This window comes from Haliotis asinina, chromosome 3, assembly GCF_037392515.1.
Source record: "Haliotis asinina isolate JCU_RB_2024 chromosome 3, JCU_Hal_asi_v2, whole genome shotgun sequence".
Taxonomy (NCBI): Eukaryota; Metazoa; Mollusca; class Gastropoda; order Lepetellida; family Haliotidae; genus Haliotis; species Haliotis asinina.
This window is the reverse complement of record NC_090282.1, coordinates 72470465-72486291: the sequence shown is the minus strand read 5'-3', so window position 1 is coordinate 72486291 and position 15827 is coordinate 72470465. Positions and strand designations below refer to the sequence as shown.

Genomic DNA, 15827 nt, shown 5'->3' with positions numbered 1-15827 from the left:
GATAATAATCTATAGATGTTTATATAGCGCCAATATACACATGTGTCCTGTTCAATGGCGCTTTCGTATCAGTTACTTCTAGTCAAAATCTTGATCTTCTAATGCTCCAGTCAGCTGTTACGTCTAGTCAAAAACTTGATCATTCCAATAGTCCTCCTGAAGATTGGCCATGGCTGCTTCCTTCACCTGAAAAGTAAAAGAATAACAATAGACACAAGGATTAACAATTATTTGATCAATGGCGACTAGTTAAAGAGGCACTTCTAGATTCGCATATTAATTAAGGTTACTCAATGTATGTAATCATGTGTTGATAAGTATTTAACAAACCGATTAGAGGATAAGTGGATATTACACCTTCTGACCTCTTGAAGACTAAAATAGAAATACATTTAATAAATATAACATCATACGTATAATGTTTGCGTTATATTTACAATATTACATTACAAAGTATATATATAGTAATAAAGAGCTACAATGAATCAACTTTATTTACTAGATGATATATGTATTATCATTTCATAGATTTGAGAACAGGGGAAATACCTTTTGGACATAGGTTTATCCACTAGACTCCATCAGTAGAGGTTTCCCCTTCTGTGAGTCGGTCTCGAGAAGGGTGAACTTGTCTTTCACCTAAGTCTCAAAGTATCCATGAGGAAAGTACCTCAATAATGAACAGCAAGTTTTGTGTGATATAACTTCTTTTCTCATTTTACACTTTGATATCAACTAATACAAATGTCATGAGTATTGAAAAATAATAAAATAATGTATGACTTTCCTCATTGATACTTTGAGACTGAGGTGAAAGACAAGTTCACCCTTCTCGAGACCGGCTGTAATATAATGCAGCCGGTCTCGAGAAGGGTGAACTTGTCTTAAAACCTGACGTGATAGACAAGTTCACCCTTCTCGAGACCGGCTGTAATAAACATGTGTGAAAAACATCAAGTTTGTCTGATATAACTTCTTTTCTCATTTTTACGCCTTGATATAAAATAATACAAATGTCATGAGTATTGAAAAATAATAAAATAATGTATGACCACTCTGACCTTTTTGTGTGGCCATTTTGAATTTTTAGTATGGCCATTTTGACTAGGGGTTTGTGGCCATTTGTTCGGCCATTTTGACTTGGGTCAGTGTGGCCATTTTGTCATGTGGCCATTTTGTGGCCATTTTGACCTGAATCAGCGGGCCAAATGGTATCATTTGCAGCAGTCCTCGCATTTGTGATAACTAGGGGGCGGTTTCACGATAATTTCAAGAATAGCTATAATTTGCATTTTTTGAAGAAGCATTGTATTTTCACTTGTTTGCACCAGTTGTTATTGGCAATGTTCTTGGCAAACACTTGTTTCTCTTGAGACATTATATTCATCTGTCCAGGACTCTCAAAGTCACATATGTCTTAAAAGAATGAAAACATTGTTGAATACGAAGAAAAAAAACTTGTTGCAGTATCAAAAGCTGCAATTCAAAAGCTGCAATTTCTTTTGCTAGTATGTGATACTCCTCTTGTGAGCTGTTCATGATGACACAGTATTAGTCATCATATTAGATTTGTAATCAGGCCCTCGTCTATGAAGGAAGAATGAGTGAGTGAGTTTAGTTTTACTCCGCACTCAGGAATATACCAGCTATATGGTCTGTAAATAATCGAGTCTGGTCCAGACATTCAAGTGATCAACAACATAAGCATCGATCTGCGCAATTGGGAACCGATGACATGTGTCAACCAAGTCAGCGTGCCTGACTATGCGATCCCGTTAGTCGCCAGCTACCACAACCGTTGTCGCCTTTCATACCATGGGTTGCTGAAGACCTGTTCTACCCTGACCCTTAACGGGTCAAAATGAAAGAGAAGAATTTAAAAGACAATATACACGTCTGTTCCGCAAAAGACAACAACGACGGACACCCAGTCATGTCGTCTATAAATAAAGCTACGAACAAGAAAGAGAAAGAGTATGAGGTACGATTTACACTTTAACCCTCATCCCAACAACTTATTTCATACAGTTTATTACTCTGCATTGGACTGTCAGGCCCAGTCGCTCATTTTTTAGTCTTGTATATATCTTACACTAAAGTCAAGGGCAATAGTATGTATAATTACACACATTTCAAGATTTGTTTGGTAGTTCAACATACCGTTCTTTGGAACAAAACCAACTGAACGTTATAAAGTAAAAGTTTATGAAATTCCACAACAATTAATATATTTGAATTTAGTAATAGGACTAAAAACTTAAACTGCACTTAAAGGGGTCTTTCCTCGCGCTTACACACAGTGCAAGTGATGTTACTCTTCCGGTGTCGGATGCTACAGATAAACCTGCTCTTTGCATGTCGACACGCTGCAGCTGTACTCATCCTGCTCCGTCTTCGATGAAGTAATAATTCCTCACACAGTGCCTGGGGAAAATTTCTTCTTGGAAACCAAGCTCTTGGGAACAACAATCCCGGCAACGTTCGGCATGTTAACAAACATGAGAAGAGGCCATCTTTTGGATTTTCTTTTGGCGGTATACTTGTGAGCTATGTGATCAAATATTTCAACACCACCTTTCGTCTAGTAGTAACTGTTATTTCCCACCTCCTGATCGTACTCAGTGATGTGACACATCATGCTTTTCAACATTGATACGAAACGCTTGCTATATCATGTTGAAAGCCAAAGAGTGAATCGTGTAAGAAAGTTTTTTAAAATTGTTTTTCAATAAGCAGTTTCTTTGTTACTATTTGTGCCATATTGTGCCTGGCCTCTCAGGTCCCACTTGGTGGGATGATGTTAAACCTTTGAGTAAGAAGTAAGAGGTAACAGTTCCGAGAGACAAATACACTGGAAACACAAACGTTTACTTCGAGACAGAGATAGGCCAAATATGGTTCTATTGAATTTCAAGTCCAGACAAATATCCATTCGCTGAGAATAATAACGATAAACTGGCACTATTTACCGAACGTACAGAGTTACTGGAATGTACCTTGTGGGGTCCTTCAAGATTAAATGCACCTTTTACCTACCGCACTTCACCTATCTCCTCGTAACCACATCCACACCCAAGGATACTGCCAATGCTCTGTCTCAGATCGATTTTACCTTTCTGGCAAATACACTTAGCTGTTAGCATATCTGTTACCTAACAACTACTAATGCATTCAATTCACGAAAGTAAAAAAAAACCCTTTGCGATAATGTCAGTCATCAAGCAATTATCAAAGTCAACATGCATCTGTTATGTAATGAAGACACTCAACAACACAACCCATATATATATATATAGACAGAGACACCAAGCAACAACACGCTAATGTGCGCTAGGTTTGAAACCTAAACCCTCGCCTTCTTGAAGAGCGTTATCTACTCTCTGGCAATGAGCGGCAACAAACCTTTACACGAGGTGGTAACTGTACAGGGATTACCTCAAATATGTGACGCCAATTCCCATACCACTAGACGGGTAGTCTGGTTCCTCATCTTTTGTGGCGGACTTGGTTTCACTACTTTCAACATCTGCAATCAGATATCTCTATATCTGTCTGTCCCTGTCAACGTGAGAGTAGAACAAATCCTTAAAAACACCCTTTCGTTCCCAGCGATAACAATATGTAATAACAACATCGTGAGGCGTTCACTGCTTGAGAATCTTGGATGGAGGGATGTGTTGCAAGTAACTTATCCATATACTGATTTCAATGAACAGTTACCAAACGCCAGCATAAGTCAGTTGGACATCTCCACGTTTACCCCTCTACAAACGTCAGTGAACAGCAGTTATGGACACACCATGGAAAACAGCATCATTAAGGTAGGTAACATAGTAAATGATAGTGGGACTTGACGTGGTCATAATTACTTATAGGGGAATCAACTTTTCTTTATCGCTCTATATGCTTACTTACAGCGATCCGGAAATAGAAATCGTTTCCATTATCCTACACGCCTCTTGTCAGCGGACCCTACTGCACGAATTATTCATGCTGTTGATCACTGGATCGTCTCGTCCAGACTCGATTACTTACAGGCCGCTGCTATATAGCTGGAATATTGCTGAGAGCACACTCCCTGATTTACTCACTTGGCAGCATAGAATCTAATATCTGTTCGTTCAGTTTATGTGTTATTTCAGTCTGGGATGTTCAGTCTTGTTCGCCATTTCATTAATAAAACATGCGTTGCTATATTACTTGAATAACGCTTAAAATTCTGACGTGGAATGAGTACTGTAAATTGTTAGTGAGTGAGTGGGTTTAGTTTTACGCCGCACTCAGCAATATTACAGCTATATGGCGGCGGTATGTAAATAATCGAGTCTGGACCAGACAATCCAGTGATCAACAACATGAGCATCGATCTGCGCAATTGGGAACCGATGACATGTGTCAACCAAGTCAGCGAGTCTGACCACCCGATCCCGTTAGTCGCCTCTTACGACAAGCTGAGTCGCCTTTTATGGCAAGCATGGGTTGCTGAAGGCCTATTCTACCCCGGGACCTTCACGGGTCTGTAAATTGTTAAGTGTATTTATACATGTATGTTACTTTTGAGACTTTAATACAATATTCACCATTTATACGACACTTAGATAGCTTATCTATGAATATAAATTGCCTTAATGTAATGTTTTTGTGAAGAAGTCTTTCTAATAACAGAGACATGACTTCCAGGTATGCAGAGAGAGAACCTCGTCCATACCGTGAGTGTGGTAATGATAACATATATGAAGGAATTAGCATTTGTTAATTAAGATGCACCCGCATGCCTCGGCTAATCGCTATCTTCAGCTGGCCTTGACACAAATGCTGCTCACTCTCTCATGCACTGATGGGAACACTCAGGCACGCACTCGCGCACACACGCGAAAACGTCCAGAATAATTTAAGTTTCAACTTGTATACCAATCCGGTTATTACGTCATCTATTTTACTGTGACACAGACTGCATATTCGTAGGCATCGCAACATAAATTGACCATAAGCGTCTGGTTAAATTCGGTATGCCTGTGTCACACCTACGTGCATAACCTATTTTAGTAACAGTTTCAGCAAATGTTGGTGCTCAATTCCAATCCACATGTCATAAAATCTAATTACATAGTGTGGAAAATCGGAACATACTAACAGGTGCCATAGTTCACAAGACCATTCTGGAAATATTTAGATGAGGCAAATACTCATGACTGTTTGCAAGCCTGCTTAACTCTTCCATGCTTCATAATTATACAGCAATAATAATAAAAAGAAATCTCATGCAAGTAAGCGTTCATGTTTATGGAACGTTCATGGTTAGGTGGTGTAATGATCTCAGATGAGACGACGTCATGCATTTTGACATCTACGAAAGATTAGCACAAACACAGAAATAGTGCAGCAAAAACATAATTTTAGCACGTGTTTGTACGGTTATGGATGGAAAGCATGCATTTCATATTCTTTACAAAGGTTTGTGTCCAAAAACAATCCAGTATTGTCGCTAGAAGCCCTCACAAACGATGCCTAGACAAACGAGTGAGTAGGGGGAAATGACCATTGGAAAGTTGCACGAAAGTAGTTTTACAACTGCTGTAGCTAGACAATTGGGCTCTCATCTTACAACATTACATGACTTGCTGAACCAAACTCAAACAGCATCAGTAACAGTAGAATTAGCTCATGTGTCAAAGGGAGCAGTGTCCAAGCGATACGATTAGGCATCAATCGGAATGCTGGAATCCACTGTGGATGACCATATGTGGGACCAGTGTCAACAACGCTATTGGCATGAACAATCCGCACACAGCAAGGGTGTCGACGGATTATCTGTCTCAGAGCAGCATAAATATTATTCCATGCCTGTCTCGAGCTCTTTCACCGGACATGACTCCCACTGAACATTCTGGGACGAAATTGGACGTAAGATTGCTGCAGGTAGACAGCCACTCACACTTTCACAGTAGGAACAGAGATTGTTGTTTTAGTGGGACCACTTGCCTCTTGTACTCGTATGAACTCAATGAGGCGACCTTGGACGGCGTATGTACAAGCTTTACGGGACCAAACGTGCTAGTTCAAAGGTATCTCCAACTGACGGACTGTGATCAGTTTGAACTTATTGCAATTAAATGTCAGCATCAATTTTCAGCTGTTAAATTGACAGTGCTGTTGTAGAATAAAAGATTAGACATAATTTCGGTTGTCTTCTGTTTATAAAATTGACAAAAAGCCAGCCTTGCGTTCCCTCTGGTGTTACGTTTATGATAAATTATTCTACTAAAGAATACAAACACATTATACCATTTCCAAACGTCACTGGTATTTTTTCAGCAAGAGATATGTAGTAGAATGACTATGTAAATCAACCAAATCAGTAAGTATTGAGGATGGTTAAATATGCAGCAACAAAAACACTATTTGGTGTTTTACTACTCAACAATAAAGACGACAACGCAAATGAATTCTTCAACCTCTGTTGCGAGGAGCAGTCAGTGGACCTGGCACGGTCATGTTAACGTCAGCCTTAATCAACCATCGTATTTTCTTTCAGTGTGATTGGGAGTCAGCGTCATGTGGACGAGGCGACTTTATCTACCAAGATACCGATATGGGGAAATGTTTCACGTATAACTGTAAGTTAACTGTCATGGAGACATCCAAATCCCGCGACTTAGTAACGAGTGTTACTTCCACGTCCTCGGATGATTAAATTTATGAGGGTCAATACAGTGACCCACAACATGAGCTTCAATCTGCACAATTGGGAACCGATGACATGTGTTAGTCGCCTCGTACGACAAGCATGGGTTTCTGAAGGTCAATATTCTAACCCGGACATTCACGGTTAGAGTGCTTCGTAAGGGTGAGAAAGCCGCAAGAACTCGGTACGCCCAGTGGCTGCAAGAGTTGTATGAGCCAGCACATTGAACATGTACTAGTTGCGTGGGTATGTGCTCTTTTTAAATATCCAGTAATAAGGAACTGGCAGTTTTAACGGCTATACGGTGTAGGGTATGCCAGTAATCCCTTGGCCCTACCTTGAGTCAACAAATTGTAGATGGCTTGAACATGCAGCATTCAAAGTCTAAAAGTACTGGTTCATGATGAACTGACATACGTTAAATGCGAGTCTTATTATCTTTTTCTAATAGCAATGTATTGGTTTTAAGAGATCAGACATTTATTGAAAATTGGGTGATCTCTTCCATTTAAAACAGAAAGTAAATTAATAAAAGATACTGAGCAAATTTTACAATTGGATGATAATGCTCGGGAACCAACTTGCATGATTGTATACAGATTTAGGACAAAATATTATCCCACCGACAACCTGTTTTGCAGTTTTTCAGAGAACGCCATTTTCGTAAAATTTGGATTTAAAACTGGATTTACAGCTTAACTGTATAGATCACTGTCACACAAACAGTTAACAGTCCATAATGAAATTACAGTCATCTCATTGACTGACAGAAATTATTCACCATGGTCAGTCTGGTCGACCATGGGTGTTAGAATGAAAACATGGTTAACGTCTATCTTTATATTGGAAGCAACCCTCAAAGACCTACTGCTGTTCTTCGTCTTCACGGATGGAACCTGAGCAAATGCGACAGTACTGTACCAATAATTGTTTGGCGAACATTCTGTTTTTGAATCCCCTTATACTTTGATCTTCATTGACAGGCAAATCAGAAAGAAGAGTAAATGAAAGGACTAGACTAATGCAACGGGGTGATCATGCCAATATGCTAGCCAGAACCATAGTATTTGGGATGGGAGGTTGGATCACTCTGACTAGCAGAACTCCATAGTATGCTTTTCACGTGTGACTGGGCAGTACCACAGTGACAACTGGAGGCACATATGTTTACTGTGGGCGTGTTTCAGGATGACGACACAGGAGCATACAGGACTCGAATTGTCACAGAGTATTTCCAACAGAACATTACCACGCTTTTAAGGCCAGCACGCAGCACAGAGAGATCACTCATTGAACATGTCTGCCATATCCTTGAATACTATCAACATCCACTTACCAGTCTCGATTAGCTTGCCACTACCCTGCATGAAGGGCGGTATGGAACGAACCCATTTGACATTGTATCTGTGATTATGAGTATGCATCGAGCTAGATATCGCAATGAGTTTGACATTTCATGGTAAATGAAGAGGTGGATATCTGGCAAATTATCACTTAATTTTATGGTCTCTTTAAAAGATCTACTTATAAAGGCTTTCTTAAAACAAGCCTGTTGAAAAAAGAATGAGTCAAATGTGTCTGTGTAATCGCTCGGGTGTTATCAAGTCACATTCATGTTTACATTTGTAAAATGCACACACAAGTGCTCTCTACTCCAGCAAATGGTTCACTGCTTGCTCGTAATTCCGGACGTGCCCATGGTCTTCGACTCTTACTTAATGTCCAGGAAGAAGAATATACTCGGAGTTCTGAAGGATACCTTGGCACAGGCTTTATGGTGAGTGTCAGTGAAAAGTGTGTAAATATAGAATAAAAGTTATGTTAATGACCCCATTAAATGGTGCTCATCCTCAGCAAACACCCATATACACCGCCCCTCCAACAATTACCATTATCCCTGGTTGTTCGTATTCTTTTACTACTTGAGCACAGGTGCGATAACTAACACACTAAAAGTCAAACATCTTAGACCCATGACTAGTTTGCAGAACAACGACTGAGCTGTATAAAGTTGCTCATAGTAAGACATATTGATCACAAACCTACTCTGATTTGCGGAGACAGCTGTCACCAATATCTGTAAGCAGGGGGGTATCAAAACAGGAAAACTGCTGCCCCAGCATGCATGTACCTATGTCGACAAATGCGTGCTCTTTCCTGATATCATTTATCACATCTAGCAATCCTATGTATCGCCATGATATTTCTAGTGGTAATGTCTATTTGTTGTGACCTGAAGGTGGCTGTTCACGCTCCGGACGTGCTCCCAACCATGTCTGAGACAGGAATAGCAGTTGCTCCTGGCTCACAGCACTTCATCGGTATTGGAGTGAAGGTCAGTTTTATGCTTTGTTATACTTCAAAATGATTATTTATTACTTACTTATTTATTACGCATTTATCATTAGTAAACATAACTGGCTCTCCGGCTATATTTTCAGCTGCGTTAATTATGCCGCTATTTCGTTTCAAAAATTAAAAATGAAAAATCTATGTCCAAACTAACCACCATCTAATGGTGATTTGTGCAACAATAACACAGGAGATGTTAGACCATTTAAGTACTTATTCAGGTATACTGGCGTTTATTCGAAAATAAGATATTGCATTAGGTCTTTAAATGGTTTATGTCGCTGTCAATGGATCTAGAACAATATCTTCTCGATTACTTGATGGAAGTTCAATTATCACAGCAGAAGCAAACGCAATACTAACAGATCGTAATTATATTAATAGACACCCTAGCTATACATTTTGTATAATCTTTTCAGACCCTTTCGTGCCTTCAGGCCATAAAGGATCATTCATTCATTCATTCATTCATTCATTAAATTATTTGTTGATTTGACTACTTCCAATACGACATCATCCCCCTTTGGTTACCTAGCAATGTTGGAATTTCCGGTAACACATTGGCCGAGTTTGGTACTAAGGCAGCACTCGACAAATCTGTGACACCACTTCGTATTCCATTCTGTGATTATTAATCTCTTCTTTTTAGATCGTACATCCGTGATCTGATGCAAAAGTGGGACACCCAAGTAGATATGAATAAGTCGCTATTTTGTTACACCTACTTTGGTTCTCACTCTAGGGATCACTATACAACGTTGCAGTGTTGGTCATTCAAGATATACACATGAACATTAGCTTAAAAGTGAGGATCCTCCATTTTGCACTTCTTGCGGTGTAAGACGAACGATCAAGCATTTTCTGCTTGACTGTATTGATTTTTCAGAGGATAAATATTTTAGCGTTTAAGGTGTGGAGCATATAGTTTTGTTCATGTTAATTCCTACATAATTATCGAAATTGTGAAAGAAAAAGAACTAATTGATAAACTGATGCTAACTGATGTTTTGTGGATAGGTATGTATTATTATTATTGGATGGTTTAAAATAGAAACTCAGATTGTTAGTGGTTGTATCCTCAAAGGGGGTTATCATCATCATCGTCATCTTTATTTCCTCCAAGTGTGGAGATTGTAACAAAATGCGAACATGAAACTATGTACATGTTTATGTATATATTTATATATCAGTTCATGTGTCTATAGGGGAAACAGTCTTACATGTCACATGAGATGTGGTGTGGTTTAACACAATGAGTTGTACACAGAGGCGGATGCCATCAGGAAGCTGGATGTCAGCTTCAGGAACTCACTACGGCAGGATAAGTAGAGGTGGGTGGACGGTGGCATGCCCATCATGTAGAACAGGAGTTGCTGGTCATTACAGGCGTTCAGCATGACGTGCAGGTTGATGGGGTAGACGTCACACATGATTGCCCACAAAATATCCTTAGTCTAAGGATCTGTGGATGGGTGCAACATGTCGCAATGTGTTGGATTAGGTCCGTATATGGAGTGCCACAGTGTTGGCAAAGAGAGATCTTGGGGTGGGGCTACCAAGAGACAGGAGAGGAATCCAAGCTGTTTGACGTAACGTCTGCCCCTTGACGTGACCCAGGGGACAGCAGTTTTTTTCCACAATGATCTTATTGGCATAGTTCCAGATTGTACATATTGCAGGAACAGGTCCTGCATGTTGAATTTATGGAGCTTTTCGATGATGTATGTGATGAAGCTGCGCTTTTGACCTGGAAGGGTGCCTGAATAATCTGGTTTTGAAGAGGTGCCTGGATACGGCGCTGGAGTTTAGCGAGGAACATCAGTTTTCTTTTGTCTGTTTCACCCTCGATGAAGTGCCAGCCTAGCATGCTAAGAGACATGTCCGTTCTTGTGTGCTGTGAGAAACTTTGAATCGCTTTGGCAAAATATATCCTAGTTGTCTCAAGCGTAGGTCTGTCGTGCTGATATTGTTCCATAGTTCACACCCATATAACATCGAAGGCAGGACTATCTTTTTCACAAGGCCAGCAGCTGTTAAAGGAGGGATTTCGGTTTTATTCCAAGTCCAATGATGTTATGAAAGGATGCTTTTTTTTCTGCATGCGTTATCAATAGCGTCAGTTGGAGACAGTTTCGAGTTTAAATGCTTGACGACATTGGCAGGCTTGATGGAGTTGTTGCTGATACGTACGAACGAGTTATGGGATGATACGAGGGGATGTCAAAGTTTTGAGCCTTGCATAGAAAAACACAAAATATTGGTATGAACCACATTTATTTTTCAACATAGTCCCCTTGTGAGTCAAGACACTTGTTCTATCTTTTCTGCCAGGCGCTGATGCCATCTCTGCAGAAGGCGCCATTTTGGTCCTCAATCAAGCCTCAGTAGCAGCAATAAGCTCATTATCATCCTGAAGTGTACGACCACGCAAGTGTTTCTTGAGATTTGGGAACAGATGGTAATCACTCGGTGCCAGGTCCGGAGAGTAGGGGGGATGCGGCAAGATTTCGTACCCGCATTCCTGGGCAGCAGCGAGAGGCGTGTATTGGAGCATTGTCTTGATGTAGAAGAATGCCACGTCTGATCTTGCCCCGGCGCTTCTCCTTGATTGACTGTCGCACTTGCCTCAACAAGTTAGCGTAATATTCCCCATTCATTGTTCTTCCTTTTGGTAAGTAATCTATGTGGATGACGCCTTTGCTATCCCAGAAGACTGTCGCCATTACCTTCTGCACTGATCTGGAGGCTTTGAACTTTTTGGTCCTGGGAGACGTGACATGTTTCCATTCCATGGATTCTTGTTTGCTCTCAGGATCATAGTGGTGGATCCAGGTTTCATCACAGGTTACTAGCCTAAAGTGAAAATCTTCTGCATTCTTGTTGTATCTGGTTAGCGTGGAGTTGCTTATGGTGCCCGTTGTTTGCTTCATTTCATCTGTAAGCATTGGCACCCATCTTGCGCACACCTTAGACATGAAGAGATGTTCATGAAGAATTGTCTCGATGGATCCGTGTGAAATGCCTGTGGTCTTCTCTAACTCGTGGGGTGTGATTCGACGATTTTCCAGCACAAGTCTATGCACTCTGTCAATGTTTTCCAGGCTAGTGCTTGTCCTTGGACGACCAGGACGGGGATCATCTTCAAGACTATATATACCATGCTTAAATTCATTGACCCATCGTTTGATGGTAGCAGATGAAGGGGAAGACTTTATTCAATGTTCTTCGCCGAGTTTCCTTCAAGAACTAAAAACTTAATTACTGCTCTATACTCAATTTTATTCATTTTCACTGCCGTGAGGGGGGTCTCTTTCTATCATTGTGAGCTGTTCAATAACTTCTGAGAGTAGGGTACCAAAACTTATATATCACATCAGCTACACCCCAAGGTTCAATGTCCTACCATAGGCTGTGACACCTGGGTATGAAAAATGCTCAAGGCTCAAAACTTATTGACATCACCTCGTACTTACACGTAGGGGGAGAAACAGATGTTCTCACGTATTGTCGGTGGATTTCGAACCTCCATCTGTTGCTGTAGTTGTAAGCAATGTTCATCATTAGTTGGAGATTCCTTGGACTGAGGACTGCTATAAGGCACATATCGTCGGCGATTGGGGGATTTCCACAAGGCAGCGATGGAACTTTGATACCATAGTCGCTGTGCTGGAGGAGTTCTAAGAGGTCATTGATGTAGAGGAGATACATAAATGTCGACAGGACTCCTCCTTGTCTGACTCCGCGTTGTAGAGGGAACCATCTTGAGGCACAGCCGTTACTGATAATGCAGCTCTGGAGACTTACATACGAGTCCAATAGGATTCTTAGTAGGTATCCAGGAAGGTGAAGGCGGTGGAGCTTCCACAGTAATCCGTTGTGCCATACAGTGTCAAAGGCTTTCTTTATGTCAATGAATGCGGCACATAACCTGCCCCCAAGGCTTTGGTTGTGTAAAATGGCCACTTTTACGTTGATCGCGGCTGTGATTGTACCAAGTCCCTTACTGTTGAGGGTTTGGCAGTATGGAATCGTTTTCATAGTGGTGTTGTATTATTCTGTGGTGAACTACTTTCTCAAAAAGCTTGTAGATCACTGGGAACAGTGTTATAGGTCTGTACTTTTCTGTTGCCCTTGTATATAGGAAGTATTATTCCTTTCTTGCATACTTCTGGGATTTTCCAGTTTTCATCATCTCTGTGAAATGCTTGGCTAAATAGTCTGCAAGTGTGTCACCATCATACAGTAAGTCCCCACTGTCTACCGTATGGTGATCTGCCTCCAGTCGTTGTTTTGGTTTCAGCATTGCATTTGCAGCACACTAATATTTGGCAAATATGTTAAAAAGTTGTAATTCAGCACATTTGCTTATCGTAAAGGGCATCCTCACGGATTGTTTGTAAGGCTGGGTAGGGAACATGCGGTCGTATGAAAAAACATGAGCCTCAGTACGACAGTACGAAAAGTGTCCATTGCCAAAGTAGCGGATCCATTCTCCACATTCTTACAATGTTTGAAGCCATGTTCTTGTGGCGCCTATAATGATGATTCCTAAATGTTTCTAATGTTTCACTCACTCAACGCCTTCCTGGCGAGTGTTACTATGAGTATAATGCTGTCTGTGGTGCTAAACAACATCCACAACAGTCACCACATGAACCACAAACTTGTTGGTTCAGTCAGTCAGTCAGTCACTCACTCTCTCAATCACACAATAAAATATTCCATACTGTAATAATATCCAGATAAAATTGCGGGTAGCATTTGCTACTTATGAGAGAGTCACGTCAACTTGGCTCTAATTATTTTTGCAATATTTTAAATATTTTATTATGTCATCTGATCAGAGTATCTACTTGCACATAAAAACATAAACGCCGACTACCGATGATTTGTCGTGGTAGGGTAGCATTACAGGATTGGGTGTTGTAAAAAGCATTATTGTTCACACAGTGATGATATCTATTTTCTATATTATGGCAGAAGGTGACAGCACATGAAGGTGTAGGCGGCTGTGGAGACAGGCTCCTGAAGTACATCACTGGAAAATATTCACGGGATGCATGCAAGGCTGATTGTGAGGTGGATTTCATCGTCAGCATGTGCAGCTGCATAATCCCTGCAAACCTAAGAGTCGAGGTAGCAATTTGCACCGCTCAACAGTTCAATGAATGTTATAACCCAGCTAAAGCTAGGTATCTGCAGACAGACACTGGATGTGAAGCTGGATGTCCTGAGCCATGTAGCTACACCAGGTTCACGACCCAACGCTCCAGCTGTCCACTGACCAGGAACTACATTTCTGCGTACACCAAGGCCAAGGGTAAGACTGAAGAGTACTGGAGGAGGAATCTCGTCATTCTGGAGATGTATATGAGCTCTATGACCTACGAACACATTGAGAAACAGCTGGAATATGGGGTCCTGGACCTGTTTTGTGACATCGGTGGCGCACTAGGTCTGTTGCTTGGTGCCAGTCTGCTGACAGTGTTAGAGGTGTTTGACTTCATATGTATCGCTGTCTTCTCGATGTTTTTTGAAAAAAACAAAGTTCATAAGATTGACAGAGGAGACAACTCCAAATAAACCATTGTCATTGATGACACCAGGTGTTCTGATAAACTTAACCTTGTCCTACCCAACTGGCAGCACATGCCATTCACGCAATTTGCGTGAGAGAATGAGTATCCGTTACCAAATGTCGCACTCCAGATACTCCTGTAATTTTACTGTTCTGCCTCTGTTACCATGTGTATAACGCTGTTTAATAGGTACTCGGCACCATCACTTACAACCGACATAATGAGACATGTCCAACTTGATACAGTTCATTAGGAGATAGGGCAGTGATATAGTAGTATATGGACAGCGGTCGTGTTATTAATATTTTAGACAAAAGGCAACACAGGAGCAATAACAACCCTGTCCTACTCTACTAGAAATATGCATGTAAAAGTGAGTGCCCTTTGCCCAAGGCTGTACTCCAGTTCTCATGGTCGTTAATATACTGAACAAAAATAGTTAGGGATATATTTCAATTTTGAAAATAGGAACAACAATCCTTTTATTTATTGACCCATTGATAAAATATCAATCATAAAATACCAATATCCCTAACTCATTTTGTACAGTATATATTGTTGTATGTCTGCCTTAGTGACATTACGTGCATTTTGAATATTAAAATACCTGTGAATGCATTCTTTACTCTGCTTCTGTTTACAATGCTATTCAGTGGCTATATCACTTAAAACCGATGACATAGGTTATTTCCAAATGTGAGTGAGTGAGTTAAAATTTAACGTCACATCGGTAATATTGCGGTCATGACGAGAACAGTTAACACTGAAGAGGACTATATGTATATTATAAAAGACTGGAATATTATATATTTATATATACCTGGACTATTATATTTATACTATAAAACAAATAGAATATCATAATTTAACTTAAAACTACTGTGGAAAGTTAAAACTAATATCGCTATTTAGACAACACAATATAAAAATAGGCTATAGATCGCCAACAACAGAAGGTAGATCACCACACTAGGGACCGTGGACATTTCATAATGACATACAGCTAGCTAATTCTCTCACACAATATTTAGACAACAGTAGGTCGGTTTTTCAACGTTTCAGATAACAGATAACACAGGAACAAATATTTTAGACCGCTTGGGAAATAACTCTGGGAAATAAGAGCTGCTTCTTCACTCGATTTTGTACAATTATCAATGCGTTCGATTTCTGTGAAACTGAGAAGTTTTCAAATCTGTTCCCAACCCATG

The 15827-nt window shown here is 40.3% G+C and overlaps 1 protein-coding gene across 1 annotated transcript; it reads left to right on the top strand.

Moving 5' to 3' along the window:
- The first annotated feature begins 1861 nt into the window (after positions 1-1861).
- On the top strand, positions 1862-15232 carry LOC137279019 (acid-sensing ion channel 2-like). Its single transcript, XM_067811504.1, has 6 exons — positions 1862-1981; positions 3366-3821; positions 6536-6617; positions 8344-8462; positions 8925-9020; positions 14018-15232. Exons 1-6 carry the CDS (start codon positions 1862-1864, stop codon positions 14618-14620), a joined length of 1476 nt encoding a protein of 491 aa, XP_067667605.1. The 3' UTR covers positions 14621-15232.
- The last annotated feature ends 595 nt before the right edge of the window (positions 15233-15827 follow it).

Coding starts and splice junctions, on each gene's coding strand:
- LOC137279019 (XM_067811504.1), top strand. CDS start 1,862: ATGAAAGAGAAGAATTTAAAAGACAATATACACGTCTGTTCCGCAAAA. Junction 1,982..3,365: donor AGAAAGAGAAAGAGTATGAG/GTACGATTTACA, acceptor GCCTTCTTGAAG/AGCGTTATCTACTCTCTGGC. Junction 9,021..14,017: donor TCATCGGTATTGGAGTGAAG/GTCAGTTTTATG, acceptor ATATTATGGCAG/AAGGTGACAGCACATGAAGG.